A 23,457-nucleotide genomic window follows, 5' to 3' on the forward strand; every position below is an offset into this window, starting at 1 on the left:
GGATCCAGCTATACTAGGGAAATAAAAACACCTACTCAGGTACCCGGGTAACTTTAATGGGGGTCCTTGTGGTGTGGTTAAAAAGGATGGGGAACCAGTGTGAGAGCAATGACTCACAAGGTCACCTGTCTAAAATGGGGTAGCCGACATGTTTCTGCCCTTATGGTGGAGCTATGGAGAGTCTCTGGGCATTCATCAGGGCATTGGATCCCTGTAGTGATTCCTACTTAAACACTGCGAAAATAATCACATAGGGAAGGGAGGGCCTACCTTAACCAAGAAAATATCTGGGGAGGACCCTCACAGTTGAGGCTACTAGCCTCTGGTATCCTGGAGAGGGAGCGTCCCCTTATAGTAAGACTTGCATCAAAGGTGGGCGCTCTCTGTGCACCTATACCGACCTCTCGTTCAGGACCGCCACTGGGTATTGTATCTGTTTATCTGACTTGCAGGGTATGGACGGGAAACCAGGGCACAGTCCCAAGTTTAGCCACATTTGAATTGAAACTTCACAGGCAATCATAGTAAAGAGCATTTTTGGCGAGCATTCTCCCAGAAATGCTACACTTGATGTGATAAACATGGCAAGTAGAGCAAGTGATCGGTGGGTGGAATGTGTATTGGAAGCCTCAACAGAGACATCTTTAAAACAAGCAGGGAACTTCCTGTGAAGCTCCTGGAGGTTGCGGTTTAACTGCATGAGGACTCCCATCTCAACCGCAGCCAGACACAGCAAACCAATCTCAGAACCCACAGCAGACACCTGCCAGGGATAGTGAGAAACAGCCAACTTGTTTACTACCATCATTCTGTACTTGAAAAGTGAATCAGGTGTGGTACGAAAATATCATTGTCAGAATACCCTCTCACGTAAATATTGTGCTCTAAATATAGTTTACACAAATGCCCCTCTATTGAAGTCAAGAACAGAAAGTCCACACCCAATGGAAGGGTATTTTTGTAAACAATATTTAGAACACAATATTTGTCAGAGAATATTTCCGTAGACAATATTCTTAATACAGTTGTACGCCTTTAACCCCTCCCATGCCGGGGACCAGCTGGTCTCGTCCAGGCACACGGCTGCCGTGTGCCCTGGACGAGACCAGCTCGTCCTGCATCCGGCCCATGGGGGGAGCGCTGGCACTCCCCCCGTGGACCTCCCTCCCTCACCCCCCAATCGAGGAAGGAAGGGGAATCGCTTCCCTTCCACACCCGACTCCCCCCTCGGCAATCTGATGACGTCAGTGCGCTCACAGCACGCCGACATCATCAGAAGCTGCAGAAGACATGCTGGAAGCCATTTGCTTCCAGCACGTCTAGAGAGAGGACGAATTTCAGGTGATTCCTTCTCTTTTTGGGGGTTTTGGGGGGAAAACAGACACAGGGGAAAAGGAAAGAGTTTTTTCTTTCCCCCTGTGCCTGTTTTCAGTGGATTCCTGCTCCACGAGCGCGGGCGGGGCCTGCGATCGTGGAGCAGGAATCCCCACTAGGCACCAGGGATTCCCTTTTAGGTTTTATTTAGGGGAGAGACTCCTTGGGCAAGGGTCGCTCCCCTGGGGGGCAATTTTAAATCCTGTCTCGGCCCCCCCGGGGGCAGATCACCTGTTTTTTTGGCCGATCTGCCCCCGGGGGGGGTTGAAACCCACTAGACGACCTGGGATTGCATTTTCCTTACATTTTGGGACAATTTCCTCTTAGGCAAGGGTCGCTGCCCCGGAGGTAATAATCTTTTATATGTTTCGGCCCCCCCTGGAGCTAGATCGCCCATGTTTTTGGGGTCAAAACTCACTAGGCCCCCGGGATTGTGTGATGTGTGTGTTTTGTGTGTTTGGGGGCACCCCTTGGGCAAGGGTCGCCCCCCCAAGGGGGGAATATTAGTATTGCCCATTTCTGCCCCCCTTGGGGGCAGATGGGCCTATTTGTTTAGGCCCATCTGCCCCCAAGGGGGGGCAGAAACCACCAATACGCCCGGGATTTTTTTGTTTTGTGCTGGGGGTGCCCCCTTTCGTCCTAAAGAGGGCACAGAGCTGTTAGCCATTTCTGCCCCTCTTGGGGGCAGATCGGCAATTTTTTTTACGCCCATCTGCCCCCAAGGGGAGCAGAATCCACTTAGGCACCAGGGATCCTGTGTGCGTGTGTGTGTGTCTGTTTTGTGTGGGGGGGTGCACCTTTGGCAAGGGTTGTCCCCCAAAGGGGACACATTACTGATGGCCATTTCTGCCCACCTTGGAGGCACATTGGCCTATTTTTTTTAGGCCCATCTGCTCTCAAGGGGGCAGAAGGCACCTCAATGTCAGAGATTATTTTTTTTGGTTCCCTTTATTTTTGTGTGTGCTGGGGGCGCCCCCTTTGATAATGGTCACCCCCCCGAAGGGGGCACAGAGCTGTTGGCCATTTCTGCCCCTCTTGGGGGCAGATTGGCCTATTTTTTTTTAGGCCCATCTCCCCCCAAGGAGGACAGAATCCACTTAGGCACCAGGGATCTTGTGTGTGTGTGTGTGTTATGTGGAGGGGCGGCCCCTTTGGCAAGCGTCGCTCCCCAAGGGAGGGCACATTACTGATGGCCATTTCTGCTCTCCTTGGGGGCAGATCGGGCTTTTTTTTAGGCCTATCTGCCCCAGGGCCCCCAAGGGGGCAGAAGCCACCAAGACGTGAGGGAGTTTTTTTTTTTTTCCTTAGTTTTTTTGCGCCGAAGGTGCCCCCTTTCGCCCCCTTTGTCAAGGGTTGCCTCCACAAACAGGATACAGAGCTGTTAGCCATTTCTGCCCCCCTTGGGGGCAGATCGGCCTATTTTTTTTAGGCCCATGTGCACCCAAGGGGGGCAGAAGCCACTTAGGCACAAGGGACATTTTCTAAGTTCTTGGTGGCGGGTGTTTGTCAACTTGCGAAGTATTTGTATTTGTGATTATAACAGTTTATTTCTTCTTTTTGTTCTAGTTCAAAGCTTTTGCTTCCTTTGCTGTGGATCCTTGCGGTTTTGGCAGTAGTTGTCCTGCGGTTTGCATAGTTGCATGTTTTAGGTAAGTAAAAGCAATTTACTCCAAAGAGTATTGTTGACATGCATGAATGACATGTTTGTGGGTGGTGTACTAAGATTGTGTGTGAAATTGTCCTTAGATTTGAGCACAATGATATTCGAGTTGTCATATGTCTAATTTCCTTTTTCCTTTTTTCTTTTTAGTGGGATATCATTGGTGATTGCTGTGTCTGTGCAGAGTAGTTGCTGATGAGTAGCTTTTTCAGGCAAGTGAGTGGTATAGTTTGTTTAGTACATAACTCTTTGTGATAAAGCTACACTTTGTTTTTTACTTATTTTAGTGCTGGTTGTTGTTGGCAATCCATTTGTTGTTAGAAAGGATCATGACGTCGCAGGAAAATCTGACATCGCAGGAAAAATTTACAGAGTAAAACGTAGAGAAAAATGGCTGTTTTTTTGCACCTCAATTTCAGTCTTTTTTTATTTCAGTTGTTATTTTCTGTAGGAAACACTTGTAGGATCTACACAAATTACCCATTGCTGAATTCAAAATGTTGTCTACTTTTCAGAAATGTTTAGTGTTAGACCTGACAGCCTTGGGGTAGTCACCCCTAACTTTTTGCGTGCCTCCCTCCACTTTTTGGACACTGTTTTTGCTGGTTTTTAGACTCTGCATACTTTACCACTGCTAACCAGTGCTAAAGTGCATATGCTCTCTCCCTTAAAACATGGTAACCTTGAATCATACCTGATTAGACTATTAATTTACTTATAAGTCCCTAGTAAAGTGCACTTCATGTGCATAGGGCTGGTAAGTTAAATGCTACTAGTGGGCCTGCAGCACTGGTTGTGCCACCCACTGAAGTAGCCCCTTTTTCCTTGTCTCAGGCCTGCCATTGCAAGGCCTGTGTGTGCAGTTTCACTGCCACCTCGACTTGGCATTTAAAAGTACTTGCCAAGCCTAGAACTCCCCTTTTTCTACATATAAGTCACCCTTAATGTGTGCCCTAGGTAACCCCTAGAGCAGGGTGCTGTGTGGGTAAAAGGCAGGACATGTACCTGTGTAGTTATATGTCCTGGTAGTGTAAAACTCCTAAATTCGTTTTAACACTACTGTGAGGCCTGCTCCCTTCATAGGCTAACATTGGGGCTGCCCTCATACACTGTTGAAGTGGCAGCTGCTGATCTGAAATGAGCAGGAGGGTCATATTTATTATGGCCAGAATGGTAATACAAAATCCTGCTGACTGGTGAAGTCGGATTGAATATTACTATTCTAGAAATGCCACTTTTAGAAAGTGAGCATTTCTTTGCACTTAAATCCTTCTGTGCCTTACAATCCACGTCTGGCTGGGCTTGGTTGACAGCTCCTTGTGCATTCACTCAGACACACCCCAAACACAGGGTACTCAGCCTCACTTGCATACATCTGCATTTTGAATGGGTCTTCCTGGGCTGGGAGGGTGGAGGGCCTGCTCTCACACAAAGGACTGCCACACCCCCTACTGGGACCCTGGCAGACAGGATTGAACTGAAAGGGGACCTGGTGCACTTCTTAGCCACTCTTTGAAGTCTCCCCCACTTCAAAGGCACATTTGGGTATAAAACAGGGCCTCTGCCCTACCTCATCAGACACTTGCTGAAGAAGAAACCTGAACCAGAAACTACATCCTGCCAAGAAGAACTGCCTGGCTGCTCAAAGGACTCACCTGCCTGCTTTCTACAAAGGACTGCTGTCTTGCTGTTGCCCTGCTGCCTTGCTGAACTCTTGTCTGGCTGTGAAAGTGCTCTCCAAGGGCTTGGATAGAGCTTGCCTCCTGTTCCCTGAAGTCTCAGGACCAAAAAGACTTCTCTCTTTTACTTGGACGCTCCGTGCGCCGAAAATTTCGACGCACAGCTTGTTTCGCGGCGAGAAAAACGCCGCACTCCGACGCTGATCGACGCGACGCTCTTGGGACGATCGAAGATCCGACGCACGGCCTCGCAAGGACAACGCCGCCCGACCTCGAGAGGAGAAATCGACGCGACGCCTGCCGTGAGATCGTAATTTCAACGCGCAGCCCCGCAGATCGAAGTCTAGAGGAGAAATCGACGCGACGCCTGCCGTGAGATCGTAATTTCGATGCGCAGCCCCGCAGACCGACGCGCAGCCGGAGAACAAGCAGGAAAATCCACGCACAGACCTGGGACATCTGGTAATCCCTGCGATCCACAGAAAGAGACTGTCCGCGTGCCGGAAAACGACGCCCGACTTCCCCGCGTGGAAAATAACGACGCAAGTCCGTGTGTGCTGGGGAAAAATCGACGCACACACCCTTTTTCCACGCACCTCTTCTCTTGTGGCCCTCTGAGGAGATTTTTCCACTCCCAACCAGGTACTTGTGCTTGAAAGAGACTTTGTTTATATTCTAAAGACTTTAAGACACTTTATATCACTTTTCAGTGATAGTTCTACAATTTTCCATTGCAACTTTATTCTTTTTGACCTACAATTATCCTGATAAATATTATATATTTTTCTAAACACTGTGTGGTGTATTTTTGTGGTGCTATATGGTGGTATTGTATGATTTATTGCACAAATACTTTACACATTGCCTTCTAAGTTAAGCCTGACTGCTCGTGCCAAGCTACCCGAGGGTGGGCACAGGATAATCTTGGATTGTGTGTGACTTACCCTGACTAGAGTGAGGGCTTTTGCTTGGACAGGGGGTAACCTGACTGCCAACCAAAAACCCAATTTCTAACATTGGTGATCAGCGGTGAGGATAGGACTTGTATTTGTGCAGTGACATACAGTAGCTAAGTATTTCACTACCTACCCACAGTTGAAGGTCAACTTGGTTTTTATCTCTTTTTGAAAACCCGATTTTTATTCCTGACAATTTTCAAAAACGAAATCCTCACTCAACATGTCTCTGACTGGGTCTCAGACAGGGGACTTTGACCTAGTCCAGTTGGATACATATACGGTCAAACAACTAAGAGGATTCTGCAGGGCATTGAGGGTACCCACCCAAGGGGCCTCCAGAAAGGAGGACTTTCAAGTGGCGCTGAGGGCCTGGGCAGAAGCCCATTTAGAGGATGATGAGGAAGAGGAGCCAGAACATGGCCCCTCAGAGGAATTTTCACTGTTGGTGGATGGTGTTACCACTGCAATTGTGCCCCTTTCCAGACCAGGGAGCAGTGTCTCTATGCAAAGCCTGACCGCAGAGGAAAGGAGAGAGGAAAGGGAGTTCCAATTGCAAATGGCAAAACTGAAAATTGAGGCTCAACAGGAGGAGAGGAGGGCAGAGAGAGAAGCCAAACAAGCTGAGGCTGAAAGAGCAGCCAAACAGATTGAAGCTGAAAGGGTAGCCAAACAAGCGGAAGCTGAAAGAGCAGCCAAACAGGTGGAAGCTGAAAGAGCTTTGGCTGAAAAGAAACTATTGTTGGCTCATGAACTGAGTCTCAAGGAGCTGGAGATCAAGGCAAGATAGTCTGAATCCAGCAATAATGGTGGCAGCATACAGACAGGACCTGCTGGAGAAAAGAAGGTTTGTATACCCAAAAATGTGGTGCCCACTTTTGTGGTGGGAGATGACATAGATAAATGGTTAGCTGCTTATGAAGTTGCACTAAGGGCTCATGAGGTTCCTGAAGGGCAATGGGGGGTAGCTATGTGGGGTTATGTGCCGCCATTGGGGAGGGACACACTTCACACATTGGATCAACCTGATCAAAACACATACCCACTTCCGAAAGCCACTTTACTTGCCAAGTTTGGGCTGACCCCTGAGGGATACCGTCAGAGGTTCAGGGACAGCACCAAACAAACCACACAAACATGGGTAGATTTCTTTGATTTCTCCAGTAAGGCACTGAATGGATGGGTGCGGGGCAACAAAGTAGCAGATTATAAAGGTTTATATGACTTGATTCTGAGAGAGCATATGCTTAATACTACTTATACAGAGTTGCGCCAGCACCTAGTGGATAGTAAGCTGACTGATCCCAGGAAGCTTGCTGAGGAGGCGGACCTCTGGGTTAGCATCAGAGTGTCCAAGAAGGTACCTGGGGGGGAATCCCACAAAGGTGGTCAGGGTTCCCAACAGAAGAAAGAGGGGGGAGATAAACTTGCAGATAAGGAACTCTCCAAAGGCCCCCAAAAGAATTCCCAGGGAGGGGGTGGCAACCCTTCCTTTTCCAAATTTGGGAAAAATCCAGGGACATATGACAAGTCAGGGAGATCTAGCCCCAAATGCATGGAGTGTTACCAGTATGGTCACTACAAAGGCGATCCACAGTGCCCCAAGAGGGCACCGTCCACTACCGGACAGGCACCTGGGTTGACTAGTGTAGCGCTCGGGGGGGAGATGGACCCAAGTAGCTTTGGGGAGCAGGTAGAGATTTCCCTAGTGTCCCTGGGAGAAGGAGAAATGGTGCCCAAGGCCCACATGCCCAAAAATACTTCCAAGTACCGGCAGTGGGTCACCATTGATGGGCAGAAGGTGGAGGCTCTGCGTGACACAGGAGCCAGTATGACTACTATCAAGAGTCAGCTGGTGTCAACAGAGCAGATAATCCCTAATACATTCCACCAGGTCATAGTCGCTGACAATCGCGAGAGTCACCTACCGGTGGCTCTGGTTCCCTTTGAGTGGGGGGGGGTCTCTGGTACTCTGAAAGTAGCTGTGAGTCCTGCCATGCCTGTGGATTGTCTGTTAGGCAATGATCTTGAGCACACTGCTTGGAAAGAAGTGGAGCTCAGGTCTCACCTGGAGATGTTAGGGTTACCTGAGTGGGTCTGCATGACCACACGGTCCATGGCTGACCGAGAGGGAAGTCAGGGGCATCTGGAGCCTGGAACGATGGCCCAGAGAGCTGCCAGGAGGAGGGACCAGGGGCGCGGGAAACCGGCCCCAGAAGTTCCCGCAGTGGCTGACGGGGCTCCTGAGGAGGAGGCTCCCGAGCCAACTGGGGAGGACATTGCCACCCTAGGTGACTTACCTGAGCTTGCTGGCTGGCAAGTTGAGGGTGGACCCACCAGGGAGGAATTCTGCAAGGCGCAGAAAGAATGTCCCACTCTGGAAGGTTTGAGGAAACAAGCCTCAAACCAGGCAGCAGGTGACGCCTCTGGCAATCACCACCTATATTGGGAGAATGATCTCCTCTACAGTGAGCTTAAGGTTCCGGCCTTTGGGGCAGCACGTACGCTGGTGGTCCCCCAATGTTACCGAACCTTCCTACTGGGTCTGGCTCACGACATTCCCCTGGCAGGACATTTGGGGCAAGACAAGACCTTTAACAGGCTTGTCACCCACTTTTATTGGCCCAAAATGAGGACACACTCAGATAAATTCTGCAGAGCTTGTCCTACCTGCCAGGCCAGTGGTAAAGCAGGAAAAAGGGTTAAAAGCCCCCTGATTCCCCTTCCTGTTGTTGGCACCCCCTTTGAAAGGGTGGGCATCGACATTGTTGGTCACTTGGACCCCAAAACTGCCTTAGGCAACAGGTTCATCCTGGTTTTGGTGGACCATGCCACCCGTTACCCAGAGGCAATCCCTCTGAGGAGCGTAACTGCACAGGTGGTGACCAGAACTCTGATGGGGATATTTACCCGTGTGGGATTCCCCAAGGAGATAGTGTCTGACAGAGGCACTAACTTCATGTCTGCATACATGAAGTCTCTGTGGGATGCGTGTGGTGTAACCTACAAGTTCACCACACCCTATCACCCCCAGTCTAATGGTCTTGTGGAGAGATTCAACAAGACCCTGAAAGGCATGATTGGTGGCCTCCCTGAGGCCATGAGGCGTAAGTGGGACGTCCTCTTACCATGCCTTCTCTTTGCTTACAGAGAGGTCCCCCAGAAGGGAGTAGGTTTCAGTCCCTTTGAGCTTCTCTATGGGTACCCTGTCAGGGGACCCTTAAGCATTGTCAAGGAGGGATTGGAGAAAGCTCCAAAGGCACACCCTCAGGACGTGGTCAGCTACATGTTGGCCCTCCGCAACCAGATGACCCGCTTCTGGAAAGAGGCCCAAAGTAACCTTGAGGCCAGTCAAGAGGTAATGAAACACTGGTATGACCAGAAGGCCACCCTGGTAGAGTTTCAACCTGGAGACAAAGTGTGGGTAATGGAGCCAGTAGAGTCTAGAGCTCTCCAGGACCGCTGGTCTGGCCCATTTGAAATCAAGGAGCGGAAAGGGGAGGCCACTTACCTAGTGGACCTCCAAACCCCTAGGAATCCCCTAAGGGTGCTCCATGTGAACCGACTGAAGGCTCATTTTGAGAGGTCGGAGATCAACATGCTTCTGGTCACAGATGAAGGAACGGAAGAGGAGAGTGAACCTCTCCCCGACCTCCTCTCTGCCCAGGAAGGTGATGGGTCAGTAAGCGGGGTCATTCTTTCTGACTCCCTGACTCTAAACCAGAAAGGAGACTGCTATGAGCTGTTGGAGCAGTTCTCCCCCCTGTTCTCCCTTACTCCTGGACTGACCCACCTCTGTGTTCATGATATTGACACCGGTGACAGTCTCCCTGTGAAGAACAAAATGTACAGGTTGTCGGATAAGGTGAAGGCCAGCATCAAGGAGGAGGTCTCCAAGATGTTGACTCTAGGGGTTATCGAGAAGTCCAGTAGTCCCTGGGCCAGCCCAGTGGTGTTGGTCCCTAAGGCTACTGCCCCGGGTGCGAAGCCAGAACTCCGGTTCTGTGTGGACTACCGGGGTCTCAACTCAGTCACACGGACTGATGCTCACCCCATCCCCCGAGCTGATGAGCTCGTGGACAGGCTGGGCGCTGCCAAGTTCCTGAGTACATTTGATCTTACTTCAGGGTACTGGCAGATCGCACTGACTGAGGGGGCTAAGGAAAGGTCTGCATTTTCAACCCCTGATGGCCATTACCAGTTCCGGGTGATGCCATTTGGACTGAAAAATGCCCCCGCTACCTTCCAACGGTTGGTTAATGGGGTCCTAGCTGGCAAGGATGCCTTCTGTGCAGCCTACCTGGATGACATAGCTGTCTACAGTTCCAGCTGGGAGGAACACCTGCTTCACCTCAAGGAGGTGCTTCAGGCCCTGCAACAGGCAGGCCTGACCATCAAGGCTAGTAAGTGCCAGATTGGGCAGGGTTCCGTGGTGTACTTGGGACACCTAGTGGGTGGTGGCAAGGTGCAGCCACTCCAGGCCAAGATTGAAACTATCAAGGCCTGGCAACCACCACGAACGCAGACTAAGGTGAGAGCCTTTTTAGGCCTCACCGGATACTACCGCAGGTTTGTCAAGGGCTATGGTACCATTGTGTCACCCTTGACAGAACTCACTTCCAAGAAACAACCTAGGTTGGTGAATTGGACAGAGGCTTGTCAGACAGCCTTTGACGCCCTGAAGGAAGCCATGTGCACGGCCCCCGTGATCAAGGCCCCTGACTACTCCCAGGAATTTATCGTGCAGACAGACGCTTCAGAGCATGGCATAGGGGCAGTCCTAGCACAGCTAAATGAGGAGGGCCGAGATCAACCGGTAGTCTTTATTAGCAGAAGGCTATTACCACGGGAACAGAGGTGGAGTGCTATTGAGAGAGAAGCTTTTGCTGTGGTCTGGACACTGAAGAAGCTAAGACCCTACCTGTTTGGGACTCACTTCCGGGTTCAGACAGACCACAGGCCCCTCAGATGGCTCATGCAGATGAGGGGTGAGAATCCAAAACTCTTGAGGTGGTCCATTTCCCTACAGGGGATGGACTTTACGGTGGAACATCGCCCAGGGGTTGACCACGCCAATGCTGATGGTCTCTCCAGGTACTTCCGCCTTAGCAATGAGAGCTCCCAGGAGATCGGGTAGCTCTCCCCACTTTCAGCTGGGGGGGACACATGTTAGACCTGACAGCCTTGGGGTAGTCACCCCTAACTTTTTGCCTGCCTCCCTCCACTTTTTGGACACTGTTTTTGCTGGTTTTTAGACTCTGCGCACTTTACCACTGCTAACCAGTGCTAAAGTGCATATGCTCTCTCCCTTAAAACATGGTAACCTTGAATCATACCTGATTAGACTATTAATTTACTTATAAGTCCCTAGTAAAGTGCACTTCATGTGCATAGGGCTGGTAAGTTAAATGCTACTAGTGGGCCTGCAGCACTGGTTGTGCCACCCACTTAAGTAGACCCTTTTTCCTTGTCTCAGGCCTGCCATTGCAAGGCCTGTGTGTGCAGTTTCACTGCCACCTCGACTTGGCATTTAAAAGTACTTGCCAAGCCTAGAACTCCCCTTTTTCTACATATAAGTCACCCTTAATGTGTGCCCTAGGTAACCCCTAGAGCAGGGTGCTGTGTGGGTAAAAGGCAGGACATGTACCTGTGTAGTTATATGTCCTGGTAGTGTAAAACTCCTAAATTCGTTTTTACACTACTGTGAGGCCTGCTCCCTTCATAGGCTAACATTGGGGCTGCCCTCATACACTGTTGACGTGGCAGCTGCTGATCTGAAAGGAGCAGGAGGGTCATATTTAGTATGGCCAGAATGGTAATACAAAATCCTGCTGACTGGTGAAGTCGGATTGAATATTACTATTCTAGAAATGCTACTTTTAGAAAGTGAGCATTTCTTTGCACTTAAATCCTTCTGTGCCTTACAATCCACGTCTGGCTGGGCTTGGTTGACAGCTCCTTGTGCATTCACTCAGACACACCCCAAACACAGGGTACTCAGCCTCACTTGCATACATCTGCATTTTGAATGGGTCTTCCTGGGCTGGGAGGGTGGAGGGCCTGCTCTCACACAAAGGACTGCCACACCCCCTACTGGGACCCTTGCAGACAGGATTGAACTGAAAGGGGACCTGGTGCACTTCTTAGCCACTCTTTGAAGTCTCCCCCACTTCAAAGGCACATTTGGGTATAAAACAGGGCCTCTGCCCTACCTCATCAGACACTTGCTGGAGAAGAAACCTGAACAAGAAACTACATCCTGCCAAGAGGAACTGCCTGGCTGCTCAAAGGACTCACCTGCCTGCTTTCTACAAAGGACTGCTGTCTTGCTGTTGCCCTGCTGCCTTGCTGAACTCTTGTCTGGCTGTGAAAGTGCTCTCCAAGGGCTTGGATAGAGCTTGCCTCCTGTTCCCTGAAGTCTCAGGACCAAAAAGACTTCTCTCTTTTACTTGGACGCTCCGTGCGCCGAAAATTTCGACGCACAGCTTGTTTCGCGGCGAGAAAAACGCCGCACTCCGACGCTGATCGACGCGACGCTCTTGGGACGATCGAAGATCCGACGCACGGCCTCGCAAGGACAACGCCGCCCGACCTCGAGAGGAGAAATCGACGCGACGCCTGCCGTGAGATCGTAATTTCAACGCGCAGCCCCGCAGATCGAAGTCTAGAGGAGAAATCGACGCGACGCCTGCCGTGAGATCGTAATTTCGACGCTCAGCCCTGCAGACCGACGCGCAGCCGGAGAACAAGCAGGAAAATCCACGCACAGACCCGGGACATCTGGTAATCCCCGCGATCCACAGAAAGAGACTGTCCGCGCGCCAGAAAACGACGCCCGACTTCCCCGCGTGGAAAATAACGACGCAAGTCCGTGTGTGCTGGGGAGAAATCGACGCACACACCCTTTTTCCACGCACCTCTTCTCTTGTGGCCCTCTGAGGAGATTTTTCCACTCCCAACCAGGTACTTGTGCTTGAAAGAGACTTTGTTTATATTCTAAAGACTTTAAGACACTTTATATCACTTTTCCGTGATAGTTCTATAATTTTCCATTGCAACTTTATTCTTTTTGACCTACAATTATCCTGATAAATATTATATATTTTTCTAAACACTGTGTGGTGTATTTTTGTGGTGCTATATGGTGGTATTGTATGATTTATTGCACAAATACTTTACACATTGCCTTCTAAGTTAAGCCTGACTGCTTGTGCCAAGCTACCCGAGGGTGGGCACAGGATAATCTTGGATTGTGTGTGACTTACCCTGACTAGAGTGAGGGCTTTTGCTTGGACAGGGGGTAACCTGACTGCCAATCAAAAACCCCATTTCTAACATTTAGGTTTCTGGGATCCAGCATTGGTTTCACACCCATTTCTGTCACTGACTGGAAGGAGGCTGAAAGCACAAAAAATCATCAAAATGGGGTATGTCCCAGTAAAATGTCAAAATTGTGTTGAAAAATTGGGTTTTCTGATTCAAGTCTGGCTGTTCCTGAATGCTGGGAAGCTGGTGATCTTAGCACCGGAAACCCTTTGTAGATGCCATTTTCAGGGGAAAAAACACAAGCCTTCTTCTGCAGCCCTTTTTTCCCATTTTTTTTAAATAAAATGAACTTTTCACTGTATTTTGTCTAATTTCTTGGCCTCTTTCAGGGAACTCCCAAAGTCTGGGTACCTCTAGAATCCCTAGGATGTTAGAAAAAAAGGACGCAAATTTGGCGTGGGTAGCTTATGTGGACAAAAAGTTATGAGGCCCTATGTGCGCCCTGCCCCAAATAGCCAAAAAAAGGCCTGGCACCTGAGGGGGAAAAGGCCTGACAGCAAAAGGGTTAATTTATTTATTTATTCTTATATTGAATACTCAACCCTGAGATAGCAGCTCGCTGTACATAAAACAAGAGAAGGTAAGCCTAAACATGGATGTAACTCACTATCCTCACATATAATACCTAATTGAAGGAGTGTGTATTCCCTGTTATGGGCAACTAAACAGATTTTCAGAGGCGGTCAGTAGAAAGCTCTCCCGGGTTACTGCCAAGTCATCAGATAGGACCACCATCCATCCATCTCCCCACTGCCCAGGGATGAGGAGGGTACCCAGCTTGACTAGGGGTGGGGAATCTAAAACTATGCTTCAGAGCAACGTAAAACCTGGTGCAAAATACTGACTAGACATGAGATATAAGGTCACTTGGGAAAGATAGAGATATGAGCTCGACATTTTCATATTCAGCTGCATTCAAATTCTTAACCAACAAGCCTGCGAGGTCTGCAATATGTCTGAACGTCCAGTAGCCATGAAAGGGTTACATTACACACAGTCACTCGGTGATCGGTGGAGAACCATGAAACCTGGTGCAGCATTTGTTATCCAGCTCTTAATAACGAAGCTAGAAACGTAGTATGAATTCATTCTTTTTTGTGTTTCTTTCAATTGGCTTTAGGTGCTTAAGCTTTCAGCAATCTTGTTTTTTTTTTTAATAATTACATTAATTTTACTACTGATCTCTCTTGCACGCATGCATTGTTGACGTTTTCCCTGCATCGTTAGGATTTATTTGTATATTTTCATTTCTAACATAGACAAGTAACCAGTAACCTGCATGTGAATCATTTCTGAATATGATTAGTCCACATTAGCAGAAGTCTTTCTTTTATGTCTGTGTGAGCTGGTACTGCTGCTGAGTTGCTTAGCAACAGGATAATGCTGCCCCTGAAGCGATGTCCCATCACATCGCATCTCTTCGCGGTCAGAAAGGACACGCGTTCTTGCCAAGATTCAGTATGCACTTGTTGAGCTGATGAAGGGTTCATGAATAAGACAATGAACGTAGGTCGATAAAACCTGCAGGTTGGTATCTCTCTGCTATTCTAACCTCTTCCTCTTTTAATCACACGGTGGCTTTAAGGTGAAAGGTAAGCGGTATGTACAATGACCCGTCAACTAAGGCACACATTCCAATTTGCCAAAAGCAAAATGCTTTTCTGTGACTGGTCAAAGACTGTGAGGATCCAACCTACCTTCCCTGAGTCCCTCTGGTATCAGGACGTCCTAGCCCCCTGACGCTTAATCTAATTTCACAACAAGAGCTTCAGTGCTCAGATGTCACATAGTGATGGAAATACATTTTCATTGGACTTTCGGGTGTTTAAAAGAGGAACTATGACTCCCCCATTACCAGAAGAATGTGAAAGTTTAACATGTTGTCTAGTGCACCAGACTTTACTTTTCAAGGTGACCCAGACTAAATTCAAATTGTGTTTTGCAGTCTGAAGATATATCATTTAGTGTGCACAAACCAGGGATGCACCCTTTTGTGTGCGTCAAGGGGCTTGTCTACCTGTCGGGTTAGGTCATAATGTAACGTCTCCTAGAGTTGACATTTTGGGCTGGACCCAGAAGGGTCCCATAGACCACCGAGGAACCCTCCTCAGGTATTTGAAGTAAGGGTCTGCACCACCCTGGAAGCCAGAGCTGGTCCCAGGTCAAACAAACCAGGATGGTGCCCCTGAGCAGCTATTTGAGCTGCAAGGGGCCTCACTGTCCCATCGAAGACATGGTGGCACCAGGACACAAGGACATACAGACCATCAGTTTCTCAGGTGTGTTCTCAAGCAGAGTGTGCTGGCACTCCAGACCTGCATCCCTCTCACAGATGCGAACCACCGCAAATAAATAAGTACAATTAATCACAAATGGTTCTACAATACATAACAATTTACAATACCAATGACAACAGAGACCCAGGATGAGGCAGGAGGTCCTAAACAGCGACAGTCAACAGATGGGTGAAGAACAGAAGGCTGAGAAGTAATCAGAGAAATCAGCAGGTACCTGGCATAATCTCCACCTCAAAACTGGGCAACAGATCAGCAAGCAGCCCTGTCTTGCCTGGAAGAGACAGAAGGAAGAGAAAAGATAGAGCGGTTACTGCGAGAAACACCCCATGCTTCCCACACCTCCCACAATCCCTGCCAACCTCCTGACATCTTTTGTTGGGTAAAGCAGACAAGCAAACAGATGTTTTTCATGCACTTGGTTTTCAGAAAATGCCATCTACAAGTACACAGTGGGTAGCCCCCCTGAAAAGTGGAGTTGTACCGCAATGGAAGCGTCTAAAGGCATGTGGGGGAGGCAAGGAGATACACAAACTGAGGAGGAAACATATTCACTCTGCAATAAAGTGTTGTTTTTTAAATAAGCACAATAAATATTTTGAAGTTATGTCAAACTGATCCTATGTTACCTCTCAACAGACCATTGTTTTGTAAAATGTGCACGAGCGATCAGGCAGAATTAGCATGTGTGAATATTAATGTTACAGATATCCTGCAGCTTTGATGCAGCTGCCATGACTACTGTGCTTGCAGAAGCTGGCTGGCAGCCATCTTACCCTCATGTCTGCTGACAGATGTTCTGTTTCTAGTCAACAGTCCTAATAATGTCCGTGTGTGGATTTAGTGGACAACAAAGATGCGCCCCCAAGGACACAAAGGGTGGTAACATGCTCCTACGGCAGTACACGGCACATGGTGGTGGTAGGTTACCACTGGAATGTGCTTGGTGGTATCAAGAGTAAGGACTAATGCAGCGTCCTAGTACCACCAATTGTATAATTTGCTGGACCTGACTCCGGGACAAGCTACAGGATTCATCATCCGTAGTCCCTGTTGCAATTTACTGCTAGGAATGGGATCACTGAGTGGGCGATGTTATTTGTGGAGCTAAAATTGGCATCCAGTTGTATTGGTCATGTGGGGCCTAGCCAAGCGCGTCAACACAGCCATGTACTCACAGCTTCAAAGAGGCCTTCTGGGCCTTGGTGGGATTGTGGCCAGATCAAGCCCTCGCCCAAAGAAAGTGGGGCCATTGGCATGACCTCGATGAGACAAAAGGGGGTCCTCTCAGCCCCTACTATGTACATGACCAGAGATGCTGATGGTGTTCTGGTGTCAGATGCAGACCAGGACTGCCTCTGGAATGTCAATCTTCTTCACAGCAATACATCTTTGTGTAGTTTTGTCAAGAAGTGAAGATCTCCGGTGCCTCCGTGGCTTGAGTCTAATTTAAACATATTACAAATTAAATTAAAGTAGGTCTCTTTTGCCATTAGATGGGCTAAGCGGCATTGGGTTTGTCATATGCTACAGCTCTGGGTGTAAGTTTACTGCACACATGCTCTTGTAGCAATAGTTGTATGATGGTCTTATGTAGCTCCAAGATTACAGTTGTCCCCAGTGGAACAAATGTTGAGAGCTTGAAGCTCTGTAAGATTGTACCCTCTTCCCACTTGTTACGCATGCTCTGCGCTGTGCACCTTCCACATATCCAGGCGCTGGATCTGAGCAACAGCCCTTTTCCAGAGTGCCAAGTCTCAGGTGGAAGAATTCACCAACCAGCTGTGCGATATGCACAAGGCACACCACTGGGCAGGAGTGCTTTTCCAAGGTGCCATGAGGCAGAGGTAGGAATGCACTAACCCGCTGTGCGATATGCACAAGGCACACCATTGGTCAGCAGAGCTCTTCAGAGGTGTCATGAGTCAGAGGTAGGAATGCACTAACCCGCTGTGCGATATGTGCAAGGCACAACATTGGTCAGCAGAGCTCTTCAGAGGTGTCATGAGTCAGAGGTAGGAATGCACTAACCAGCTGTGCGATATTCTGCAAGGCACACCATCGGTCAAGAGAGCTCCCCAAACCTGGATTACCTTCAGCAAACTTCTCAAGACCTGGCTGTTCGAGCAGTAGCATCACCTCCCCCCCCCCTTTCTCCCCTCTCCCCTCCTCAGTGCCTTGAGACCCTCACGGGTGAGTAGTGCGCTTTACAAGTTCCTGATTGATTGATTGATTTAAAAAACAACCCACAACACACAAGCCATTCACAGTCATGTGACTCAGGACGCTGGCACAGTTGGTTTGGACAGAAAGAACTAACTTTCTTCATCTGAGTGGAAACAGCATTTCTTATCTGGTCCCAAACAGACATTTGCTCCAATGTTAGACTTTAGGAGAGTTACCCTTACAACAGTGAAAAACTGGCTTAAGAGATTTTCACTGCCAGGGCATGTAAAACATAAACCCACATGCACCAAGCCATACGGATGGTTACGGCCTACCTTAGGGGTGATTTGTAGGCATTAAAAGGCTTGCCAGAAGCATTATTTTGCAAGGCTGAAGTAGCAGTTTAAAACCGCACAGCAGGCTGCAGGCCAGAGGCATGTTTTAAAGGGCCACTTTAGTGGGTGGCACGAGTGCTGCTGCCTACTAGAAGCATTTAATGTACAGGCTCTTGGTGCATGTAGTACCATATACTAGGGACCTACAATTAAATGAAATGTACCAATCAGGTGTGAGCCAATTTTACCATGTTTAAAAGGGAGAGCAAACACACCTTACCACTGATTAGCAGCACAAAAGTGCACATAGACCTAAAAGCCAACAAAAAGGGGGTCTGCAAGGGAAGACAATCATCCGGGGTGGCCCAGCAGAAAGGGCCGGGTCCAACAGAATGTACCAACAAACTGCATGCCCTGGATATGTACAGAACTTGCCACTGAGCTGGAGAGCTCTTCCTGTGTGCTGTGAATCACATACAAAGGCACATGTTGACTGCCTCTAATATGTACAAGACACGCTATTGAGCAAGGAAGCTTTTCCTAAGTGCCATGTCTCAGGAGAAGGACTCGCTGTCACATATTGACTGCAGGAATAAGCATTGGCAATTCTAACAGGGATAAAACATTAGCACATTAAAGAGAGACACAAAGGAGAGAGCCAGCAAGAGCAGACAGAGTTATATTTATGAAGCAATCTCTTGTGAAGTGCAATGCAAGCACTGGACTGCAGCTTAAAGGATACACCCAAATAGCCAGTAGCATTCAGTGAGAGGTGAATATTTCAGTGGGCGGAGCTAGGATGGGACTGACAAAGTTTCAAGCAATGGTTGAAAGTGGTGGTTTAAAGCACACTCTATCTATGCTGTAAGCAACGCGTCTGTTTCACAGTAGTGATCACAAAACTCAGACCTAAAAACCTCAGCTTTTTACAAATGGCCTGCGACTCGTGCTTTCACTCTGTGTAATTGAGTTTGGATGTAAGTGTGAAATGAGCAAGGGTAAGGTGCTGTTGTCACATGGCCCCATCCACACAGACACAGTCCCTCAAGCATCTTTGTACTCCAACCAAGTTTCTTCCTAAATTCAAGGCCGAACTGAAAGCCATTCTCTTCCAAAGATGTTTCAACTTTGGCCCTGCTCAGCTGATGGTTTCTCTGCCAGCTCCTTTCCTGACTCCTTCCGCCAGCCACTTTAAATACCTTGCTGGGGCTAGCACTTGTCTTCCTTCCCCTCCTTTCTGACTTGTCCACTCCCTGATCTCTGCAGTCTGACATTGTATTCACTGCACCACAGGGGAGGGGCTCCTCTGCCTGATCACTTTAGCTCCTCGTGATCTTTCCACACTACTTTCTTTCATCTTGTAGTAACACCCTAACTTTTTATGTAGTGTAAGGGGAATGCTATTGAATAATGGGTGCACCGTGGATATGATGCAACATTCTAATAATTCCTTCCACTCACTGAAGTTCTGTTGTCTCTCTGGTTTGGTTGACTTATTCTCTCATGTTACTCATTGTTTGCATCATCATCCATCATCTTCACCGAACATATTATTGTGCAACTCACTAGTTCTTACGTAAAGTTTATGTAATTTTTTTACTCCTATGTAACCTGCTAAACTGTTCTAACACCTGAGGGCGCTATATGAAATTGCATAAATCAACAATTACATTTAGGCTTCCGTAGTCAGGTGTATTTTCTTACATCGACCGCCCCCAGCTCTCCGAGTTTCATCTTCTCATAACTATCCCACACATTCTGAACACCGCCAGGATTCTGCTCATTTGGCCCCCACTCAAGCTGGACCACCCTGTTGTACCCCCGGATCCAGTGGCGCGGCAAGGTCTCCAGGGACCATAGGGCGATCGTGGAAACTGGGGCCCCTGGCTGCTGCATGGATAATACAATACAGCAATATTCAGGGTGCAGTGAGCCCCTCCCCCGGGCTGATGAGCTGCTGGACCACCGCATCAGCTCCACCGCTGACAGCTCCACCCAAGCCTTGCCCTGTGGCCTTCTTCCTTCAAAGAATCAAAAAACGAAATCAGCCTGCCCACCACCGACCCTACAACATTCCCCCGCCAGCTCCACTGAGTAGGCCCGTCTGATGAGGATGGACTGCTCTGATCTCTGCAGAGGTCTGTAAAATGCACAAAGGTCAGGCGTTTGTGTGATTGTGGGAGAAGAGAGAGTGTGAAAAGCCAGCGCCCAGGACTTTGTAGAGCTCTTTACTGGAAGGGGTGTGGAAAGCTTGCGATGGCAGAAACGTGGAATGATCACATTACAGAACAGAAAAATGCTTGGAATAAAGAGGCGAAATGCAGGAGCACAAATATGCAGAACACTCCTGCTGGCTGGTAGAGCTGTGTAAAATGAATGATGGAAAGTATTGCAAAAACGTTTGTGGGCAGAACTGTTGGGAAAGCTGGATGTGCTGAGTCAAACTGAAAAATGCTCGATTTGTTTTTCTGCATTCTGCAAAACAGATTTACAATTTTCCAGAAATTAAGGGCTTGCAATAACTTGCATCAAAATATGACCAGATCTTCACAAAATTCAATAAGCATACAGATATTTTTCTACGCTGCTTGTTTTGCACAGTCCTGGTAACTGTTTTAGTAACTTGTTCTTACATTTTCCACATAAACAAAAAAGTGGCAGAAATTAGTTTTCTGACCTACGAGGCGGATAAAGGTGAACAGCTTCTTATCCCACACATTACCCTTTGCTCAGCAGTGACATCATTTCCCCAAAAGTATAGGGCAAAAAAAAGGACATCACACTCAATTACATAGCCAGAAGTGATGCCCTATGACCTTTGGTTCAGATGACATGTCTTCCTACATTTTTAAGGAACAATATTCTTCACAGAAAGTTAAAGCTGCAGCATATTAAACCGCAAGTGAGGACAGACACTAATACTCGCTAACACTTTCTACACCATGGGTCTCCAACCTTTTCTGTAGTGAGAGCTACTTCTGGGCATTGAAAATCATTGTGAGCTACTGAAGGCTACACATCTTGTGCATTGTTACCAGACACCCCGGCGCCCAGCTTCACTGACTTTAAGCTTAATGTCCAAAGAGCCAGATACTATGGTTTGAACAAAATACTTTGACTAGGGGCACTATGACGGGGCTGCCAAGTGTGTCAGTGACCGTGTGGTCTTTGAGGATGTCTGAAGATGTGTACATGTAAATGGGATGTATTTGTTTGGATGACTGAGAGCCTATGTACTTGCAGGACAGGACGTACCTTCCGCCATTTGTGGCACTGTTACATGTATAACACAAACATCTTTGTTTTAATGGGATACAAATGTTCAGCAAAAATGTCATAATGTGGAACATTTTTCTGCACTTTAAATTTCTCTCATTTAAAAAAAATTACTGTATTTTTCAGTTATACTTATGGCACAGTGTCTACTGGCCACTAGGAGCAAGAGGCCTGCTGTTTGGAAATGTGACACTTTGAAATAGGAGAAATTTAACATGAAGAGATAACTTAAACATCAGAGTAACATTTCAGTTTAATTTTCTCCTATTTAAAAGCATTCACAAACATCATTTTGTTCAAAGCTCCAGTATTTGAGTTGTATATTGAGTTGTCAAGGCTTATTTAAGAGCTAAATACCTCAGTGCCTCAGTTATTCACCTTTTTGCCCCAGACTGGGTCATAAATTTGACTGAGAACATTATCAAGCCCTGCTGTCTGCAGTCTGATGATAATAATGTAAAATAAACACAGCCTTTCCTTAACTTTAAAGGGAAAATATGATCTTATGCTTATTTAAAAATTAACTGAAGGCTGTGAGCTACTCTGAAGGTGTCTGAGAGCTACAGGTAGCTCGTGATCAAGTGGTTGGAGACACCTGTTCTAGACTCTTCCCTCTTCTATTCCTCCATTATCCTATCCAATCCAACTAACAGACACCGCTCAAATTCACTCATATTTCCCTATGCTAATCCACCACTAATCTGTTTAGGGTTCCGCAGTAGCGTTCTACTAGCAGAAAACCGCTTCAACACCTCGCCAGGGGTAGTATGTGCTATATAAATATAATTACTATATTACTAAAGCATGACACAGTTAGACGTGCCTATTTAACCAGAGCAGTAGCCACATTAGTAGGAGCACAGGGTTGTATGCAGAGGCAAGAACATGTCCAAGGCCATTGCTGTCATACCAGAGTTTGTACATGCATAACAAGGTCCTGTCCCTGTCACAACAGGGACATTCCTCTCTAACCAAAGTTCTGGTTTATTGTCATACAACATAAGGGATTGTTACTTTTTAACATTTACTGCTCACAACTTATTTTGCGTAATAATTTCTTGTTTTATCCGGGTCCAGACTTGCTGACGTGTTAATTACGTCTTCCAGTGCTAATTTCTTCAAAGCTGACTTTTGCACAAATGAGCCATTAATTATGTTCATTGATTATTGCAGTTACCCCGAACATTCACGAGCTAGTAAGCCCTTACTTGTTTCCAGCCTTTTCTGCTTACATGGTTTTAAGAAGCTGGAATCCCGTTTTAATGTCTTCCTTGGCGAATACTGAAATCCTGTTATCACTGTCTACCTGTAGACAAACCATGCTAGATAGAGCCGTGGCCAGTTTATGGCAGTCAGTCGTGAACCATTTTCATTCGGCAGAACTGTAAACAATTCATGGGATGTAGGGGGCTTGAAATGTGATGGCGGCCACAACTCTGGAGAGTTCTCAGCGGGCAGACATGGATAACAATGGTGGCAATGATTGGTTATTCATGATAGGCAGAATGTTGGTACATCCATGGTCAGCACCAATTATGGATGGATGGGTGGGTCCGGATGGATCTTAACACAAAGTATGGAATCAAGGGTTTCTGAACTATTGCTCAGATTTGGTGGTGGAAATTACTCAATGTCCCTGTAAGACACTGTTCATGGTTGTACAATATGACATTTAAAAAGCACATTGGTTATAGAGGTGAACACACATAGCTGTATGTAGTATGGGTAGAAATGTGTTACATGATCTGTGTTGCGTTGGTCTTGCTAACCCCTCTTTCCTTACTGTACGTGGTACATCTTCAGTTTTTCTTTCCTGGAATGGGATGTTTTATATGTTATTTTATGTTTATTTGCATATATAAAGCAATAAAAGGAGTGAACATCTGAGGGCCATAGAAAAAATGAAACTGACTTACTAATTATAATTTTATTGGACTATGGGATGGATCACAGTAGGCCTGGGAACCCCTGACTGACTGCTTCATTTGTAAAGATATTGTTTGCGTATAATGTATTGCAGAATATGTACAGAATGTTGCACTTGAGTTATGTGTTCTCCTCTCATCACCTTATCTAACTTACATCAAATAATAAGTGTGAGAAATTAGGTTGTTGGTTGAGGGGTGAATCAGTACTCAAGCACCAGCCACAATCCTTGTCAGGGTGAACCACTAAAAAGTCACTAAACTGACTTGTGCTTGACTATCTATCTGGTAGTTTGGCACAAGAGCAATGAGGCTAAACTTAGAGACAATGTGTAAAGTATTTATGCAGAGCACAGACAGTGATAAAGTGAAAACACAGCACATAGAATAACATTTAATAAATTATTTGAAATCAATTCAGTAGAACCGAAAATATGCAATTTTAAAGAATTCAGTTCAGTATAGT

At 47.3% G+C, this 23,457-nt stretch overlaps 1 protein-coding gene across 4 annotated transcripts in view; it reads right to left on the reverse strand.

Moving 5' to 3' along the window:
* The window catches only part of ILDR2 (immunoglobulin like domain containing receptor 2), a 742,290-nt gene that overhangs the window by 203,444 nt on the left and 515,389 nt on the right, over positions 1–23,457 (reverse strand). For 2 of the 4 annotated variants that reach the window (XM_069202734.1, XM_069202735.1), the window contains exon 4: positions 15,507–15,563. The exons of the other annotated variants lie outside the window; for them this stretch is intronic. In XM_069202734.1, coding sequence (XP_069058835.1) covers positions 15,507–15,563 — 57 coding nt within the window. The remainder of the gene's footprint in view (positions 1–15,506; positions 15,564–23,457) is intronic. 4 annotated transcript variants of the gene reach the window in all.

The sequence above is a fragment of the Pleurodeles waltl genome, chromosome 8, assembly GCF_031143425.1.
Source record: "Pleurodeles waltl isolate 20211129_DDA chromosome 8, aPleWal1.hap1.20221129, whole genome shotgun sequence".
NCBI classification, from domain to species: Eukaryota; Metazoa; Chordata; class Amphibia; order Caudata; family Salamandridae; genus Pleurodeles; species Pleurodeles waltl.